The sequence below is a fragment of the Periophthalmus magnuspinnatus genome, chromosome 13 (genome assembly GCF_009829125.3).
Source record: "Periophthalmus magnuspinnatus isolate fPerMag1 chromosome 13, fPerMag1.2.pri, whole genome shotgun sequence".
Taxonomy (NCBI): Eukaryota; Metazoa; Chordata; class Actinopteri; order Gobiiformes; family Gobiidae; genus Periophthalmus; species Periophthalmus magnuspinnatus.
Window position 1 is genome coordinate 7,909,166 of NC_047138.1, and position 20,910 is coordinate 7,930,075.

General features: G+C 39.8%; 1 protein-coding gene across 1 annotated transcript in view; it reads left to right on the forward strand.

The window, feature by feature from the left end:
- Positions 1–20,910, forward strand: part of zgc:77784 (uncharacterized protein LOC402947 homolog) — a 41,365-nt gene that overhangs the window by 14,426 nt on the left and 6,029 nt on the right. The window contains exons 3-17 of the mRNA XM_033977490.2: positions 2,037–2,194; positions 3,729–3,849; positions 3,932–4,070; positions 5,848–5,975; positions 8,590–8,714; positions 10,902–11,073; positions 11,770–11,975; positions 13,607–13,688; positions 13,859–14,027; positions 15,673–15,839; positions 16,128–16,249; positions 16,760–16,976; positions 17,246–17,364; positions 19,698–19,875; positions 20,284–20,493. Of these exons, the coding sequence (XP_033833381.1) occupies positions 2,037–2,194; positions 3,729–3,849; positions 3,932–4,070; positions 5,848–5,975; positions 8,590–8,714; positions 10,902–11,073; positions 11,770–11,975; positions 13,607–13,688; positions 13,859–14,027; positions 15,673–15,839; positions 16,128–16,249; positions 16,760–16,976; positions 17,246–17,364; positions 19,698–19,875; positions 20,284–20,493 (2,313 nt within the window). The remainder of the gene's footprint in view (positions 1–2,036; positions 2,195–3,728; positions 3,850–3,931; positions 4,071–5,847; positions 5,976–8,589; positions 8,715–10,901; positions 11,074–11,769; positions 11,976–13,606; positions 13,689–13,858; positions 14,028–15,672; positions 15,840–16,127; positions 16,250–16,759; positions 16,977–17,245; positions 17,365–19,697; positions 19,876–20,283; positions 20,494–20,910) is intronic.

The following is a 20,910-nucleotide window of genomic DNA, read 5'->3' on the forward strand; positions in this document are numbered from 1 at the left end:
CCAAATTCGGCTAACTCCCTCACCTGCTTTAACCCCCTGTCCAATTGAGAATGACTGGAGGCTAATGAGAAATTTCATGACTGTCAAAGAGTGAGGCTGAGCGGCTCTTAGTTAAATGTCACTGTGTTAAATAATGGAAAAAGCTCTGGGGGTATTAAGCCTGGTAAACTTCCACTTCATTTCAATAAGGTCCCGTTGAAGAAGACGTCCACAGCATGATAGAGAGCCCTGTGTGAGCTGAGGTTGTCATACTAATGTCCCTCTGCAGCCCCAGGCACAACCGTCTCTCTACTTTACTCGAAATACTCCATAAATTTGCCCCAAGACAAATTTGCCCTTGGAATAAAGAGTGAAGGCAGGGCGAGATAAAGTCTTCATCATTGTGCACTTTTTCTCAGTGCTTTTGAATATTGATGCCGCATTAAAGGCCAGAGCTGCCATGTTGACACAGACAGACTGCTGGATAATTAATGTGGCATAGATTCAGTTATGTACTCAAGAGTAATTGGCTTAGAGTAAGCTAACTGTTGGGGCTAAGTCGATGCTAGGTGGATTATTGTAATGTCTGTAATGAGTCACGGTGATTACATCGGTTAATGAGAGCCGAGGTTATTGGTGCAGACTGACAGGCGGCTCTTGGTACGATAGGATCTGTGTGTCTTAGTGTCCGACTAAGACTGGTCCAAGTCATCCCATTAGCTCTGAAGTTCAACATTAGCATACTGTCTGTGAGGGTGCAATATTGCCATATATACTGTCATCTACATTCAAATAAACAAGTCAATTCATATACACAACAATGCTGAATGAATTCTCATTATACATTCTAAGCAGAATATTAAATTATTATCAAATTGTCTAGTGAGCAGCAGCTACTATTGTAGATTATTTAATCTGCCTTTCATAGTGCCCTACTCTTTGAGAAGCTTTGTCAAGCACAATACGGATGTATGGTATTATTAATCATTCTGCCTTTCATTGAAAAACACTGGTGTTTTGTAGGCTTCAATATCAGCAATACACTGCTGTTGTTTTCTGCTACTATATATATTATTGTTATATAAGTTATGCAGTGTGAAATACCAATGCTAAGGTGTTTCAAAGTCATTTAAGTTTTTTTCCTAAGTAAGCTCCATGACTCAACTTTACCACCGTGAATTATTTACCAGGCTGTTGAACGAAGCTGTATCGACTGATAATTTTGTGGATTGATACACTTTTATATCCACCCCACTGTGTCCGGATGTGGTCTGAGATGCCGAGTGATGCCGCTGGCGTGTGATTGTGCTTTTGAAAATTGCGATCCTGTCAGCAGCATCCGAATATGAGGCTCCCGTTGTACGCCCTCTCAGGAGATGGCTGCAGTACACAGTTCGTACCAGCGCTTTCAAGTGTCAATCACGGCAGCAGATTAGAAGATATCAAAGGTTGCTGTGTCAAACTCCTAATACAGTCGTGGCTGGAGAATGCCATTGAGAAACTTCAGGGTGACACAGGGATATTTTTTCTCTTTTGGACATTTTGTAGGTTTTACTGACGCCACCACTGGAAATGATTTGCTCATTAATGCATTTAGTATTTTTTCAACTTCATTCTCACACACAGCTTTAATTATGAATGCACTTTTATTTGTTTACTGTGTGTTCAGGCTGAGCAATGTGCATAATTCATCTTGGTTGTCAGGAATGACAACAGAGCTGGCAGAAGCAGCGGGAACCACATTTGAGCAGAATGCAGCCTGAAGAGAATATTGTCAAGGATCTAGTTACTCTAGTTACTCTCATGCAAACACTATAATCGACTTTCTTTCATTGAGCTAACTTTTGCTTGAAAAAAAAACAAAACAAAACTTTCACAGACAGGAGCAATTTTAAATGAATCCTGGGCCAAATTGGATCTTGCTTTTTGATGATGTTAATCGTGAGTGCGTGTCCACTGCAGCTCGGCCAGTTTTCCATTACCAGACGTTGTTTTAAATGCATCACAGGGACTGGGCTCCTCAAACCTAATTACGTGGCTTTCTGTTTCCTCTGTAGTTTTGAGAGATGATTTCCGCCAGGCCCCCAGTGATGTGGTGGTGGCAGCCGGAGAGCCTGCCGTCCTGGAGTGTGTGCCCCCTAGAGGTCACCCCGAGCCAAGTGTGTCCTGGAAACGCAACAATGTGCGAGTCAGTAGCAAGGATGATCGCATCACGGTGAGTCATGCCATAGTCAGCACTGCATTAACTACAGCTACATTGTTACATACTGTACTATGAAAGCCAAGTCAAGCTTTTTAGTTATACTGAAATAACAACAGATAAGTAGACAACTTATAATTGGCATTTAAGAAAATAAAAAAACTCTTTTTTTTTCTCAAACATCAAATGTCCTTTTCAGCTGGTCTGTAGACAACATTAAAATATTAAAATAAATCTCAATGGAACAGTTGCAATTGCAGCTCTTTGTGCATTTGTTGAAGAGAAAAAAACAAAAAAAAACCAAATCAGAAATTGTGAATAAAAGGAAAATTAAAATTCCTAACAACTGACTTCACAGAGTGATTTATTCAATAATTTCTATGACTGAATGCACTATTATAAATAGGAGTGTATTTGGGCCCATTGAAGTGGCTGTGGGGAGGCTCTGTGAAAGGAAATATTTTGGCTAAACAAGACGACACATTTTTAAAGCCTGCCCACAATATTTGTCTGAAATGTCTGTCTGAAATGAAAGACACAATGCATTTTAATAAATTCATTTATGTGAATAAGAATAGTGACCACGTTTCTTAACGTTTTATATAGGCTTGGTTTTGAGATTTGAGTTGAGTTTGAATGCCCAGATTTTGGAAATGAAATAACAGGCAGATACAGTTTTGACCAAACTTCTGTCTCTTGCAGACGACAGAACTTAATGCGATGATGTGTTGTTTTTGTGTTACCAACTGAGCTGCAGGATTGTCTCTTCTCCACTCAAACTGTCGCTCCCGGCTGGACTCTAAAGTTAGATTTTTTGTTTAGTTGAATCGGAAACTTACTATAGCATTTATTGAGTGATGTTGGGCCAATAAAAACACATTTCATCTGCTTTACAGAATCTTTCTGGGAGCTTTCTGTTTTGTACTGTATTTAATACAGCATTATTCATTCTGTGAAACGGTTTCAGCAATAGTAATATTTTTAACTATATTTTGTTGTTTATGTTTCTCTTTATCACTGAAAGGGTTTGAAATGTTGTGCTTCATGTTTGAGATGTTATTAATTTGTTTGAAATGTTCCCAGTTAAGCTTGTCTATCCATGGAGAATAGTAATAGAGACAGCCAGACAAAGTTAGTGGTCAGATCTGTGGAGGCGACCTCACTCACAGAATTTTTTTTTTCAAGATATTATTGAGCTATGGAAAAAAAAAAATAAATAAATAAAAAATAAATAAATAAATATATAAATATATATATATATATATATATATATATATATATATATATATATATATATATATATATATATATATATATATATATATATATATATATATATATATATATATATATATATATATATATATATATATATATGAAATTAGTGCAAGATATCTTAAATGTCATTTTAGCGCAGGCACGCCAATCTCCATGGTGACAACGAGGTGGTTGTAACTTCCACCAGAAAAGTTACATAATGTATGTTTAAATGTCCTTTTAAGTGCTGGCTTTACTACAGCGAGTATGAATAACTTGTTCTTTTATTTAGATGCGTGGTGGAAAGCTGATGATTTCTCATACCAGAAAGAGCGATGCTGGAATGTACGTGTGCGTGGGCACCAATATGGTCGGAGAGAGGGACAGCGATCCTGCTGAGCTCGTGGTTTATGGTGGAGTCCCTCAGTTTCATTCATATTCTAAAAGTGGTTAATCTACACTAAAGCTTTATAGTTTACATGTCTTATGTTACAGAGCGGCCTGTTCTGGTGAGGAGGCCTGTGAACCAGGTGGTGATGGAGGAGGAGAACGTGGACTTCCTGTGTGAGGTGCATGGAGACCCGCCCCCAACAGTGAGGTGGAGGCGGGATGAGGGAGAGCTGCCCCGTGGGAGGTGAGTCCAATAGTGAAATGGCCTTCTTACAGTGGTGGATTGTGTGACCTAGAAAACTTGGGCAGAGTGCTTGTTAATTATTTCATGCCGTTCTATCATTTATTACCATGTAGACCCCCATGTGGCCACTTCATGGGTTCTTCCATGGCTAAAGTGAAGATAATGTGTGTGTGTTTATGCTTGTGCACTTGTTAAATAATTCTGATCTCTTTAAAGACTCACGCTTGTTTTAATTTTAAATGACCGAGCATATGATATAATGTGTTCTGAGCTAGGTATATAAACATCCCAATGCTTCTATTTCATAAAACTCCTAGTAAGGCTTTTTTTGGTTCCAATTCAATACACGTATGTACTGCATTTTGACAGTGACTAAGTAATTGGTTTAGAAGTAATGTTGTTCAGGCTGTGGGGTAGGAGGACACCACCACATCACTCCACAGCCTGAAAGACCCACCATCAGCAGGAGGATCCATAAGGGGCAAGTGCAGAGAGATCTAGGGGTGTCAATGACTGGATCTCCAGACATGGAAACTGGCTATGGGGACATGGAACATCACCACGCTGATGGGGAAAGAGCCTGAGCTTGTGGAGGTTGAGCATTACCGACTAGTCAGCCCCACCTCCATGCATAACTTTGGCTCTGGAATCCAACTCCTGGAGAGGGGTTGGACTCTCCACTCCACAGGGAGAAGCAGCAGGCTGGTGTGGGGGAGCCCTTGGTCAGCAGGGTCTTCAGCTCATACCTCAGGGGCGCTTCTCTCAGATCCTGTGGGAGGTTAACACATGGACCATGTTCTCCGCTCATAGCTGTAGTCATAAAGTCTGTGGTGCTTGTCGCTGTGGCAACCCCCAAAATCCAGTGGTGGTCATTTCTTGGTTTTTGTTGACATTATTTTGGTTATGTTTATTGGTGCAGCAGAAATCTCCAAATTGAGACTTCACTGAGATACTCTAATTAATTCACTGCAGTTTTACTATCTGCTTTAAACCGTCCTGAGGTTGATCCCGATAAGGCACATAAGGCACACTGTTTACAGTGCGAGTGGAGTGCTGACCTTGACTGGGAATGTTGTTGGACAGTGGAAGGGGGATAGGACGTAATGTTCCAACAACAGGGGAATCACACTCCTCAGCCTCCCCAGTAAGGTCTTCTAGGGTACTGGAAAGAAGAATACGATCAATAGTTGAACCTCGGATTCAGGAAGAGCGGTGCGATTTTCATATGTATGGAGTAATGTTGTTGGTCAGTGACTTGACTGTTATAATAGCAGAAGAACAGAATTTAAATCACCAAAATGTTATACAGTATGTAAACAGCATGATAATGTATTGTTTTGGTGTATGGTAGTGTGTGAACTGAAGTACTAGAACAAATTCCAAGCTGAATATTGTACTGACAATGGCAGATTTTTGTGGTTTCTAAACAAAAATGGTATTTTTCTTCTTTTTTCGTTTTTGTTGACATTGTTTTTGTTATGTTTATTGGTGCTGCAGAAAAATATGATCTCCAAATCAAGACCTCACTGAGATACTGTAATTGATTCACTGCAGTTTCACTATCTGCTTTAAACCGTCCTGAGGCTGATCCCGATAAGACACATTGTTCCAGTTTTGTGATATCTTGCTTAAGCGCAAAAGGCATGAGGTTGATTGACAGTAAGACAAACTGAATTATCCCGTACAGCTGTTTGATTTTCTTTGTAGATTGATGCAGTGTTTTTACGCTTTGCCTCTCTGATAGATCTTTCATTATCTCCCATTTTCTCGCTTCCAGGTTTGAGATCCGTAATGGTAACAACCTGCGTCTGTTCCGTGTGAAGGAGCAGGATGAAGGCACATACACCTGCACATCTGAGAACAGTGTGGGCAAGACAGAGGCTTCGGCCATGCTTCAAGTCCACGGTGAGACAAACACTTCATGCATATTGTATTTTAACTTCAGGGAAATTCATTGCGTGCACACACTCAGCATCCAGGCATACACAACGCAACCCCCTGTACAAGTAGAGCTACACTGTGGTGTTAAGATACCAGATTTTTTCACTCAAAGAATTATATTTAGGTGTATTTTCAAGCCACATTTCTACTTTGAATATGTAGAAGTGAATTGACGCTGACTTAAATTGGCTTATATTACATTCATCTAAAAAATAAGACAAAAATGACTCTGATTCAGGCATGCGTGAAAAACACTCACCATTCTTACGTAAAGTTACACACTGCAGAGTCACATGGTAAAAAGGCGACATTCCTATTTCCTGTCCTGTTTGTATCAGTGGATGGGTGCAGTGGTGCTGTCAGGAGCTTATGCTAAACCGTATGGATTACTCAGTTTGACAGATGTTTGGGAGATGTGCGCCCTAACTCAGTGCCAGAGAGCGGCAGCTGTATTAATAAGGCATGACTCTCTGCCTCTTTATCTGTCTCCTCTCATGCATGTTGTTCTGTGTGTTCAGCTCCAGTGGCGACATGCACAGTCAGATTTTCTACATTTATACACTGTGTAGAGCATGTTCTATATAAAATGCTTTCTATTCAAGTGAAAAGCATGTCAGAAGAATTTGCGGAGAGAGTTTTTAAAAGAGGGGTGTCTGGAAGAAAACAAGTAATAATGAAATCAAATAAATGCTAGATATTTCTCTTTTAGATATGTATATAATATTATGTTGTATAAAGCTTCTGTAGCACGTTTTGGACCCTCAGTTTCATCCATTTTTATTATTCATAAGTCCCCAGGTTTTGGTTAGTGGGTAAACAGGTATCCCTCCTGACTCTTTGTTGTTTTTAAGCAGCTCACAGTACAGTATGTTTTGTGTCATTCCCAAGGTCAGAGTCCTTTTTTCCACCATATCTTTTCAGTAGGGCTGATGTTTTAGTTTGTTCATGGTAAGAAATAAAGAGACCCCAAAAATAACAAAGTATATATGTTGTTGTTTGTGTAATCCCTCAGTCATCCAGATATGATCCATAGTAAAAGAAAAATTCAAATCTGTCAACTGGACAAAAAGTTGTTGGTTATTTGTAGGATATTTTGCAGTGGGGATTCTATTACATAAATGATGGCAGCTTTTGAGATTTGCTAATGGCGATTTCTGTTCAATTAATCTTGCTGCCCTACTTTCCTGCATGTTTCAGTGTTTGGTCCCTCCGTAGGTTCATGCCTGTTTGTTCCCCATAGTGACCATATGTGCCCAGACTTATGCATCCACCAAAGGTGTCTCTAATGGGTTTGAAATCTGTAATCGCTGTCTAATGGTGTGGAGCTTTTCCATTAGGGGCCTGCATGTAAATGACATTTCTGCTGCTGCAGTCACGCATTAAATAAGTACAGCAACTTAATGTATGTCTGATTAAAATCATATCAAAGGCACATCTGCTGTGAAGGAGTGTCTGAGGATAGTGATACATGTAAACAACAACAGCATTGGCAATGTTACAGGGAAGAAGATACTGTTTGAATATGTTCTCTATTTTGTCTGTATCTGTTTATGTAGTTTCTATTTGTGGTTAAAGGCACAGTTATAATCATAATTAAACAGTACAATATAATCATTACATTTGTAAGTGTGAAAGATCTCTTTTTCTGAACACACAAGTGGGAACATCTCCACACCACAGATGAGTCGGTACATGCTCCAAATAGTTTTTATATACATGTATGTTCTTTATACAAGCTAATTACAAAAGTGATGTTTACTAGAATATTTTTATGCATATATACACATAGGGGTAGACAATGTGGATATAGTATTCAAAAGATTTTTGAGTAGTCCTACTGAAATGTGCTCAAAAGTATGAATAAAATGTATAATTTTAGTGTCAGACAGATGTGAAAGGTGTAAAATTATCCACAAAAGTGCAGAAATTTTACTTTATACCGATATTGATAATTCAGTATATTGCTCACCCCTATATAACACAATAATCATAATCAAAAGAAAACATTAGAAAGTCTGTTGTGGGTTAAGTGCGAGACGTTTTTTGGGACATGCTCTTTGAGTGAGAACATTGTGACTCCACGGATGAGTCAGCTCCCTCATGTGTTGAGCCAAATTTCTTGGTGCAGCCAAGTGTGAGTGTGCTCCTGCATTTGTGGAAGGGTCAATTTGGGCTAGAGCCACTGCTGCACCGCCCCAAGTGAGAACGGGACACTCTGGGGCCCAACGCAGCCAGCCCATGGTCAGTGTAAATCTAATGCACCCATGTGGAAATTGGCATCTCTGGCCAGGCTTTGTCTAAAAATAACTCACCAAATGTCACGAGAATGGCAGCCCTTTCGAACCAGGATGATTAGTTTTCTTACAGAGGACACAGAGGTGAAGATGAGAGGGGTGATGAAATATACAGTACAGTGATAGATCAAAAAGCAGAAGGTTAAAGAGACGCCCAAAGCATCAAGCTTGTGAAGGCCATCATTGAATAATATAGTGTTACATAGGAGAGCTGGTATTGATCCAAGTACGCTTTTGGCTACTACTGTGCATATAATGAATAGACTTTTCTGTTCTGCTTACAGTCCCGCCCCAGATCGCCTCAAAACCCAGAGACCAGATTGCAACTCAAGGGAGGAGCATCTCTTTCCAGTGTGGCACCACAGGCAACCCCCCACCCGCCATTTTCTGGCAGAAAGAGGGCAGCCAGGTGAGAGGCTCGGGACAACAGGTACTCACTACAGCTGTTAATGCAGTGAAAGAAGGAGGACGGAATAGATTAACTCAAAGCAAATCACTATACATTATACTGTTTTGTTCTCTCTCATACATAAGTAGCAGCAAAAGCAACAACCTCTAAATTATTGTAAGTAAACAACTGATTGAACAACTGATTAATGTACTGATTATGTAATGCTTAAAAAGTCTAGAATTAAAATACTGTAGAAATTCTTGCCAGGAATCTGGTGTAGAAAATACAGAGATATTATTCAAGATTTGCCAGGCAAGTTGAAATGATAATAAATTTAAATGAATTCCAATTAAACCTGTTTCCATAGTGGATATTTTAACATAGTTGTTTGAGTAATCCTATATTGTCCTATATTCACCTACACTCTATCCCCACCCACACCCCTATACTTAGTTACAATTATTTGAAGACTGATAAATGTTGGGATCAAAAGTGTTACATAGCCACTTTTCAAAAATAAAAACTTGTAAATGACATTCTGCTGCTTGATGCCATTGCAAAAAGGCCTCATTTCTAATATTAACTCATTTTGGGTCAACATTGCGGTTTACAATGAAAAAAAAAAAGATGATCTACTCATAGTTCAATATTTTGCCTAAAGAAACTGTCTTCTTTCAGCTTAGCTTTTTTTTACATTCCCATCCGTGTTTATGAAATATTCGTGCGTAGGATTGTCTGTGTAATCCCTCAGTCGTCCAGGTATGATTTACTATGAAACAGCTTATTTTTGTCTCATGGAGTGGATTTTATTTTAAAGGATCGCACCTACACTGCACTGCCCTGTTTACCATAAGAAAAAAGGACTTCACCACCACTCGGATTAAAGATGAGAATGAGTCACTGAAATATGAACAGGTTTTGTCTGATCCAATCATACTTTTCTTCTGACACCTTTTGGAGTTAGCCCACACTCTCGCACACACTCCAATCGCGAGAGGCACACAAGTAAGTGTAGCAGTTGCATTTGCATTTGGCTGAGATAACTGTGTGCAGACAATGTGTTGGAAGACATTGCGGGGCTGTGTTGGCGAACGATGCTTTTCCCACTTGTGCTGAGAATAGCGGGTAGCACGGAAACGGCGATAGTTTGATTAATTATAGCGAGTTTACTTCTAATTGAGTATATTTCAGGTGTATTCTATAATCTACTTTACCTTAGACCAGTCACAGTAACACATTTTGAAGTGTGATATATTTCTGAAAATAAAAAATGATTAACAATTATATGCAAACTAATTTATGCAACTGACATAATAACTCTTGTTTTTGTTTTGTCCAGTGTTCAATACAAGTACGCATGTGATTTTATCCCCTGACCATTTTTTGTTGGATATTTTGTTTTTGCAGGCCTGTATATAAGACTATACCATTAATATTTTGACATGTAATAGTAATGTGTACTGTGCAGTGTCGTGTATATGTCAAGGGAATAGGCAGCGGACCAGGTGTGGATGATGCTTCAGGGCAAACCCATAGAAAACACTGGCCTGCTTCACTATAAATAGCCTGTTGACCTAACATAGCAGCTGGGATGAAGACTTGAAATGTCTTAAAAACTCCAAACAGTCTAAGCACACATTTTTCTGAATAAGCATCTCCACGGGACGACCAGGCTTGGCTTTGCTGTTTGCAGAGCTTTTTGCTGTAGTTGTAGGATTATCTGTCGCCCTGTAACCTTGGTCTCTCCACTGAAGTCTAAGCCTCTTATGAGAATGAAATAGATGGCTGAATGACAGTGAGTGCAGCCCTCCCCGGTGTTGTTCCCTTCCTCTCACTTACACAAACATAGCACCAAACCAGTCAGTGAACTTGAAGCAACAAAACTGTCTTTTTCTTCCACGGTTTTAATTGTAAAATGATTTGGGGAAAAATATTCACTCAGAAAAGTATTGTAAAGTCGTGAAGTTGGTGCACAGAAATCTTTTCAGCCCAGACCTCCCTGCTATCACTTCCTTGAATGAAATTAATTGATGTGTTTATCAGTTATAATAGTGAAATTAACACGTTTGGGTTCTGCAATGAGATAAGCTGCTAATTTAGAGTTGGTAGAATTGCAATTACAATTTCAGTGTGTAGTCTTTTCCAATTTATTGCTCATTCAAATTAAAACAATTTAACTGATAAAATTCCTTCTCTGTGCTTCAGTTGTTGCTGTTCCCTGGCCAGCCGCCCTCACAATCTGGACGCTATTCTGTGTCTATGAGCGGAGAGCTAACTATCAGCGACGTCCACCCTGAAGACTCGGGCTTCTACATCTGCCAGGCGATAAGTGTGGCTGGGAGCGTGCTGACTAAGGCGCTGCTCGAAGTGGAGGGAGGTGAGGCTCTGTCCAGTCATTGTTAAAAGATTTATTCTTTATTCACACCTGCTGGCTAATGAGCGGAAACCATTGTAATTACTTTGTTTGGAGCATATCAATGAGGCTTGCAGACCTGAGCTGTTAGACACTGTATACTGAATGAGCTATGTGCAGTAGCTTAATGTTCTCCATAGTCAGGAAGCTTGTAATCAGGAGATTTAGGACTATGCATGTGTATCCCATTCGTTTTCTGTCTACTAAGCACTGCAGCTCTAGGACTACAAGTAATCTTTTTAGTTTTTATCCAGTAAGTTTTCAGCTGTTCTTTTCTGCTCTATAAAGTACTACTGTTGACGACTAGACTTAGGACCCATCCTATCAAAACCTGATTGATTGTGAATGGGGCAATTAGTGGGTTTATAGAAAGCACTCTGTAAAGAATAAAATATGTTGTCTTTTTTTATAAGGAAAACATGCAGACCTTGTAGTTTTGACCTCTATAAAGTTGTTATGAAATATATTGAATTCTTGTATTAGTTAAGTGGTTCATATTTGTTCTCTCAAAAATGAATGCTCCTTGATATGTTTTAAACGTTTACTGTGAGCAAATTCTTTCTTTCTTTCAATGAGTTAAATTCCACTGTATGTGCTGAACAAAATAATGTATAGTTTTCTATTTACTTGACATCACCTGCCGTGTCCTCTTTCCCTCAGGTCCCTCCGGTCGCGTTCCTCCCATCATTCGCCAAGGCCCGGCCAATCAGACGGTGTCTCAAGGTTCGAGTGTTCAACTGCACTGCCGTGTCATTGCCGGCTCCTCTGTCAAAATTTTCTGGGAGAAGGATGGGCAGACACTTCAGGGGAAGAAAACTCGGCTGACCTTGATGGAAAATGGCACACTGCAAATAACAAACATAAAGGTGGGTGAATGGGTGTGTATGTTTGTGTGTGTGTGTGTGTGCGTGTTTGCCTTAAGTGGAACTCATTTATCAGAAAGGGCATAAAAAGAGTTCTGAAAAGCATTTGGGCTTAAATAGAAATGGTTCACACTGTGCCGCATAATATGGTAAACAGTTCAGCCTGACCTTCTTTCACTGACATCTACTCTTTTCTGTTATATATTTTCTTTGTGAAAGGTGAGACTGAATTTTAAGGAATCCCTCTTGTGTGAATGTGTGTTCATGTGGTGTGTAATTGAAGTGTAAATGAATGGGTATGTTTATGAATGCTAATGTGTTCAGAAGTGATGGCAGAGATGGAGGAAGTTCTAATAATTATATCATTAAATTGAAATAGCACTGAATGATTGAATGGTGAATGTATTTATGATAGAAAGTAAAATGCCCAAAGGTACTGCCAATACTATGTAATACCTGTCACTGTGTCCATTAGAGCTGGGGCAGATTTTCAAAATGTTAATAATACTGAGAATCTTGTTTATTAGATACGCAAAATTTGAATATCAAGTGTATGGTTTGTTATAATAAAATGCTGCAACAAGAGCTGAATATTGTTAACTTCCAAATAAATGTACAAAGTAAAATTTCTGCACTTTTGTAGGTAATTTTACAGTTTTTCACCATTTGTCTGATAAACCTCAGCTAATATATTTTAAGACATTTCTGTTGCATTGACATATTCTTGTTTGAAAATCATTATTGGGATACTGAAAATAATGAGATATTAATATTTGTCTGTATTGCCCACTCTTAGTAACTCACTAGCATTACTGAAACTCATTTTAGGACTTATATATATGATTTAAATGATGTATTATGGCCTATGTAAAACCAGTAGTTAATTTCTATGTCTTTATGAGAGCCCAGCGACCGCCCGTCTAAGGTTCAGCGACTGCACAGGGGACACAGCAAAGTCAGCATCATTTATGTAATTGATGCAAAATCATTACTTGGCTTTTAATTAAAAACTCTTGCATGACGTATGTGTTTACTTGCCTCCTCTGTCATCCTGCACTGTCCTCATCAGTGGATACAAACTTGCAGCATTAAGCTTTGGTCCAGTGCACAGGAGAGGCGGAGGAAATCTGCCATGCCAATGTGTTCAATGGAACAGAAGACATGCATTAGTGTGACATGAGGGGCGGCGAGCTGGGAGAAGAAATGGAGATGACGAGCGAGGGACTAAAAATATTTAGCCCTCCACTGCCCCTACCACCATCAATATTTCAGCTACAGCAGTCTTCAGCTAAAGGAAGTTCACCTGGCCACACGCTGCGCTGCCGGTCTGTCAGCCAGAGGTCATCGCTGCAGAGGATGATCTCATAAGGGCTGATGAGAGACTGAGCCAGGACCAGCCTGAGTTAGAGCCAGGGACTGCGTATGCTTTATAGTATGAGCAGAAGGGCAGGTGCGACGTGCTGCACCGCTCTGTGGTTTGGAGCAATGAGGCTCCAGCAGCAGCTTGGCCCAAGGTTATTTCTCAGTGTACTCTCTCTGTAGTTTAATGTCACCATATAGTGCACTGACTTTTTAGAGGAGCTGTGTACTTCACTTTTATTCAACAGATGTTTTTTTTATATCTCTGTCTTCAGGACTCTGATTCTGGGATGTACACATGTGTAGTGTCCAGCCCTACAGGAGAGTCAACATGGAGCGGGGTCTTGACTGTTAAAGGTATGTGTACTACAAGGCAAGAAAGCAATTGTCAGTAGCTAGAATTAGACAGACAATCAGACAATAAATCCTTGAATCTGAAACATTTAAAAAAGTGCATTCTGTCATAAATGCTGAATGGACTAGTAAAATAAAACCTTCCTTAAACCTATACGCCTTTTCTATTCCAGAAAAGGGGATTTCATCAGTGCCCAGAGCGTCTGAGTTCATCCAGCTTCCCGGACCACCACAGAAGCCCATAGTGACAGAGGTGACCAAGCACACTGTGACTCTCACCTGGCAGTCCAACCCACATGAAGGGGGCGCTGCTGTCACCTCTTACATCATTGAAGCTTTCAGGTGAATCACACTGTTTAAAAGCCTTATACACATTTTTTTCCCATATATTTGAGTAAAATATTTCTTTCACCAATACAGATGAATTGGTTGGCTGCGTGTCAGCATTTTATTAGAAAACATTTTATTGTCTAATGATCAGGAATCAGTCTTGTTAGCATGCTAGTTGTTCTTGACTTTACCTTCATGGAAATGCCGCACTGGTCTCTGAGAGACGTGAAAAATGCTTATAAACTCATCGTGGGGACTAATTAGGATGTTTGAAGTGAATGAGGAACTCAGACCTCCACAAACCCTTTAACATTGTTTTAATGTTTCTGTGCATTATTCAAAATGAACTAGTTAGTGTAAGAGTGTAAGAGCATTTTCATGTTTAGGAGTGTAAAAATTAGGTAAAGTGCCTTTAATTATTATATAATTAGATTAGACAAACCTTGGCTCTTGCTTTTCCCACACATTCACTCTGACTACATTAAAATGTTTGTGCTCTTGCCTCTGAGCAAGGAGTTACTGTGACTTCTTGCCACTGTCCAAAGACTTTTTAATTTGCAGTTGCAGCTGCTTATGTCTCTTAGTAAGCTGCCACAGTTTCAGTCCCATTGAACGCAGTTAAGATTCTAGAAACCGTACAGTTTATTTATTATTCATGAACTACTATAGTCCCATTTGCTGCTGCATCCTCAAAAGAGCCATTGCAGTCCCAACAACCACCTGAAGTGAGGCAAGTGAAAAACCTCTGCTGCAGTGGTCAGCTGGCACCTTCACTTTGTCCTTAGGCGATGGGAGGAGGAAACTCTGGCCCAGTTGCAGAGTCCACTTATTCCCCCAGTAGACAAATTAGACCAAGATAAGTATAACGAAACAACAGCGGTCACATGCTGTACCCACAAGTGTGTTTGGGGTCACCAAAGTGCCATATCAGCTTTCAATAAAACACTAGTTTACCACAAAGTAGAAATATGTCCCAGAAAATGCATTAGTGTTGTATACAGTATCAGCGGAAGCCCAGTCCAAATGGGCTGGGGAGTGAACTCTAAGCCATTTTGATGCCAGAATAAATGATTGAAAATGATGATGTGTATGTAGCATTTCCATCGCAATGAATATGTGAATACCATTATGTGAACTATATAAGGATGGGTCACATACACAGAGGACCATAAAGGCTAACTTAACTTAATCTAATATGTTGGTTGAATAGAACAATTATTCTTATGACTTTGTCTCAGTGGTGAATGCACCTCTATGAGTTGATATCATTTAATTCATGTGTGCTGGTCTCTCTGAACCTTTTGAGGTGACATTGAGGTGAAATGAATAAATGCGTTTCTGCAAGAGTATGAGATAAAACAGACATATTCATCGAGAGCAACTTTGAAATGTATATAGGGCTAGCAGTAAGTAACCTCAGTGAGTAGGAGTTTATAAGGAAATACAGAAAGAGCAATGTAGGTGTGTAAAGTATACATAACGCACAACTCAGCACCTAATATCTGTTTTTTACATACAAGCAACTCTCTAAAAGTATTTTTGTATTGTTTTTTCACATATGGGTATACCATATGCTATTATAACTATAGAGATTTTAATGAGAATACTTACATTCATTTTTTAATATATATATTATTTTTTCCCTTATTTTTTACAGCCAATCAGTGGGCAGCACATGGCAAACCGTTGCAGACCATGTGAGGCAGGAGAGGCACACAGTAGTTGGCCTTCTTCCCAACACGGTGTATCTTTTCATCGTACGAGCCGTCAACTCCTACGGCCTCAGTGACCCCAGCCCCATCTCCGAGCCAGTCAGGACACAAGGTAAGTTACATAACTACAAACTACAACTATAAAATGTACTGTATACTTTGTAGTTTTCTGTTCTTTCTTATTTGAAGATAGTAGATAGTTTGTGCTGCTACTGCTGAAACAAAGATTATGTTGGGGAGGAAATGATTTGCATGTGCAGTCTCAAAACTAATTGCTTTCTCAGTGTGATACCCTTCTGCCCTAAGCGATGTTGAATTTCATCAAAGAGTTCGCCGTTCTCTATTCTTTGCTGGGTTGGTGCTTCTTCAACTGTTCAAATTGGAAACGTTGTTGTTTTAGATGGGAGCCCCACAGAACAGGGTGTGGACCACAGACAGGTGCAGCGGGAATTAGGAGAGGTGGCTATCTACCTGCAGAAGCCTGTGGTGCTGTCTCCAAACACTGCCAGGATTTCTTGGACGGTGAGTTAAGTACTTGGCTGGGTAAAAAACATATACATTGAACTTGGCATACACTTGAAGGACACACTAATCTCCATGCTTCATGTTGTCTGCCAGAAATGGACTAAAACTGTAGTTCTTTACAGCATGTCAATTTGAAACCTCCAATTAAGGGCTTAAAATGATGTTTGTGCCTCAACTAATACATGTTGGGTTTTAACATATTTCCGGTGGATGGGTATAATAGTGTCTGAATATTGTCATTGAAAAGAAAAACTATCAAAATATTTTTCTCTTCATGTCTTTCAGAACACATCTGTTGTTTATTTTATGGTAATCAAATGTATACCTACCCTAGCCAAGTATGAAGACTGTGAACCACTAGAAAATATTGACAGTATTTTCTTGGTAATCATAGTGAAAAAGGGCTGCCAAATGCAATTATCCGTCCTTATCCCAGTTACAGTGCTATTTGCATTCATATCCTCCCGATCGCACAAAATAACACATGCTTGTTTCATTTTTCTCCAGGTTGGCCGTCAATCTCGGTACGTGCAGGGTTACCGGATATTTTACCGCTCGATCGGCAGCTCATGGCTCGTTCAAGATGTAGAGGCCACTTCAGACCAGAGTGCCGTCTTGGTAGAACTCCATCCAAGTCGAGATTATGAGGTCAAAATACGACCTTACTTCAACGAGCTACAGGGTCACGACAGCCTCATGATACTACTGCGCACACCTGACGAGGGTAAGGAAAGCTCTGGTGTCTGTCGCACTAAACATAGTGTCATTACTAGCAACAGGACCAAGAGGAGGCTCTGTGTTCACTTATGTTATAATATAAAATGTGTCCTCTTTCACTATAGACATGCATCTTATCTTGTCATTTGTGACTATTAACAAACATGAAATATAAAGCTGGATAAATATGAATTTATTCCTATATTTTTATGTATTATACAAAATTTCATAGTTTTAAATCAATTCAAAATGGAGAGCTCTTTTCTGTCTTTGCAGTGTTAAGTGACCCTCCCCAGGCTGTCTCAGTGGTCCAGCTCACCAACAGCTCCAGCATCAGCGTTTCCTGGGAGCCTCCAGCTCATAATGTCCAGAGCGGCATTGTTCGTGAGTACAAGGTGAGACTACCTCCAGACTAGCTCTCTTCTCTGTTCCTCTATTTTAAAGATATTCAATTCTTTGTGTATGCTCAGTCAGTGTCATTAAGTGCAATTTAGTATTCAGCCGTTGCTCAGTTCGGCGCTAATTTGCTGTTTTGATAATACTGAATTAACAATTTGTAAATGCTTGTATTTTGTTGCCAATACATGTGCTTCTGCCAAACACTCTGTGGTGATATCCAAATCTCGTCTAAAGGCTGACTGTCCTTATCATCTGTTGGTGAAAAAACTGTCACTTCTGATTGTCTTTGCATGAACACAACACTGATTACTAATCATGGAGCTGCTATTCCAGAGGAAAATCAAAACATGCCAAAATGGGACTCGCCGCTATGTTTTAATTTTTCTTCCCATCTGTGCAAGTGAAGCAGAGAGTAATGACTCAGGGGCACATCGAGGATCCAACAGTTAATATACACAATTTGCAGCATTTGATTGTTGTCTTAAATCATTATTAATATCAAGAATATCTGATAAGACAGAATACAAGATAAATATGTGTTTTTATCCCCAGTTAGGTTCCTTAGCCAGTATTTCAGAGCATTCGCATTTAACAGTGTCTGACTTTTCTGAGAGCTAGCAAACTCATTCAAAAGAAAATTAAATTCAGTTCAATTTTAGTTATACAGCACATTTAAAATATAATTTAAGTTGGCCAAAGTGCTTCACACAGAAAAAAAAGAAGAAAAGGAAACAGAAAATATGAAACAAACATGGCCAAGAAGAAGAGGTGTATTTAGGTACGTTAAAGACTCTGAGGATCTGACAGGCAGAGTTCTGTTCCACAGTCTGAGCACAGCCACAGAAAAGGCTTTGTCATGTCTGGTCTTGAGTGTGACTTTGGGCACAGCCAGCATTAGCTGGTTAGCTGACCTCAGCAGGGCTCTGGGTGGAGTAGAGTATAGGGCTGCAGTAACTCCCTCAAATAAAGAGGACCCATAGAGTGCAGACATTTAAACACAATCAATAACATTTTGAATTGCACCCGATACAAAACAGGGAGCCAGTGCAGGATGCACAGCACAGGTGTGATGTGCTCTTGTATCTTAATTTTTGTCAACAGACGAGCTGCAGCGTTCTTTCTGTAAGCGCTGCAGGGAGCCTTCTTCCAGCCCCACATACAAAGAATTACAATAATCCAGACGTGCCGTTACAAATGCGTGGATTACTTTTTCAAAATCCGCCTGTGAAAGGTAAGGCTTTACTTTAGCAAGGAGCTTCAGCTGAACGAAGCTGGACTTTATGATAGAGCTAATGTGCTTGTCCAGTTTGAACATAGATTCCACAATCACCCCAAGATTCCTCACTGCAGGACGACAATAAGAGGACGAAGGATCAATCACACTGTCATGCCCAAGCAGGGGGTTAGTTTGGCCGAACACCACAATCTCAGTTTTATTTTGATTTAAGTTCAGGAAGTTTGTGCTCAGCCAAGTCATCCCTGAGACAGTCCTGCAGAGCTCTTACTGTCTGGCTGTCATTGGCGGTCACTGGCAGATATATTTGAAAGTCATCCGGAAAACAATGAAATGCCACATTGCGCTTTCTAAAAACATCACCCAGGGGAAGCATTTACAAAGTGAAAAGGGCCAGCACTAGGGACACACAGAGGAGGAGTACTGTCCTAGGTTCACAGAAAAACTCCTGTATGAGAGAGTGCTGTAGCCTTAATGCCACATGTGTCTCCAGGCGAGACAGAAGGATGCTGTGATCCACCGTGTCGAAGGCAGCTGATAAGTCTAAAAACAAAAGAATTGCCGATTTTCTAAAGTCAATAGTTAAAAGCAGGTCATTAAAAAACGTTTAAAAGAGCTGCTTCAGTACTGTGTGAAAACCAGATTGGAATTTTTCACCAATTTTGTTCAGATTAAGGTAAACCTGCAGTTGATCATATGCAACCTTCACTAAAACCCTGAACACAAAAGGCAACTTTGAGGTCTAAAGTTAGAGAGAATTTTTGACTTAAGAGGAGGTTGTTTTTTTTTGATAACCACAGCAGAAAAGGCATATATATTTTGTAACATACCAATCATTATAGCTATATATTGCACATAATAGTTTTTGTTGCATAGTTTTGCTCTACTTGCACCATATCATATCAGTTTTTTTGCACCATTTTGTATGAGTATATTTTAATATTTGAGTTAAACAGTGATAATGAACTGTTCTGCACTGTGGCTAAATGCTTTGAATGGATAGTTCATTGCTGCTTACTGCGCCTCAGTGCCGTGACATTGAAAAGACAACGTTTTGCATATTTCCCTTCATTAACAGTGTTGTGTTTTGCTCAGGTTTGGTGCGTGAGTGAGAGCCCGGATGTGGACAGTCAGATAAACCGGACAGTGGACGGGTCTGTGCTGTCCATTTTGCTGACAGGCTTGCTGCCCGACGTCCCCTACACTGTGGTGGTGGCTGCTGTCACTGGGCTGGGAGTGGGCGCTCTCAGCCCCCCTGTCGACCTGCTACTCAGTGAGTCATCCAAACTGCAATACTGCACAAACACAGAAAATGTGTTCAGATAACGATTTAGATGTGTTTAGTAACTAGAGGATCTGTACTGCAGTAGGTCAAAAAAGGCAGATGATGCAAAATACTTTCACAGCTTGAGTTAACAGTGCAAAAGGCCAAGAGACAGGTTCAAATTATGGACAGTGTAGTCAGTGTGTACCTGATGTGTGCAAAAGTGTCAAGAATATAAAAATGCTATTTGAAAGTTTGGTTGTACAGATACGCTCTGATCTTTTTTTTTTTAAAGATTTCATATTTTCAAAGTCTTTAAAGTTCACAAAGATTATAGCCAAAGGGTATGTTACTATGTACTACTGTGTATTTGCAGCGTGACAAGCCTGTATTAATGTTAACTTTTCTTTTTCACAGCTCTGCCACTGGAGTCTACAGTGAAGAAAAGCCGCAATTTCAACCTATCAGAGCAGATCACAAATGTTATCTGCCAGCCGGCCTTCATCGCAGGGCTGGGCGTAGCAGCGTGGCTAGTGCTAATGGGCTTTAGTGGTTGGCTGTATTGTCGACACAGAAGAAGGAAACAACTGGGGCATTACACCACCTCCTTTGCATACACACCAGCAGGTCAGAAAAGGAACTGTGCTTGGTAGTTTTTAGATGATTTCATTTCAGCTTCAGTTTCGGCTTTATGTTACTGGTATATATGACATTTTGAGGACTTTTCAACATTCAAAAGATAAGATATTTTGTCGACATTCCTAATTATTCATCGTTTATAACCCATGGGTAGGAATATGACATTGAGGGTGAAGACATGTGCCTGCCCCAAGGTTGCATAACTTAAAGGAGCGTCTTGTATAAAAACTATTGTGACTATAAATCCAATTGTGTAATGAAAGAAAACTTTTCATATGTTATTAGCAGAGTGGATGAAAGGGGAACAGGTTTATGTTTCAACAAATCGCAATGACAAATTTCCACTGAAGCATTAGGAATATCCTCAGCTTTGATAAATGGTTTTAATTTCAACTTTTGTTGCAC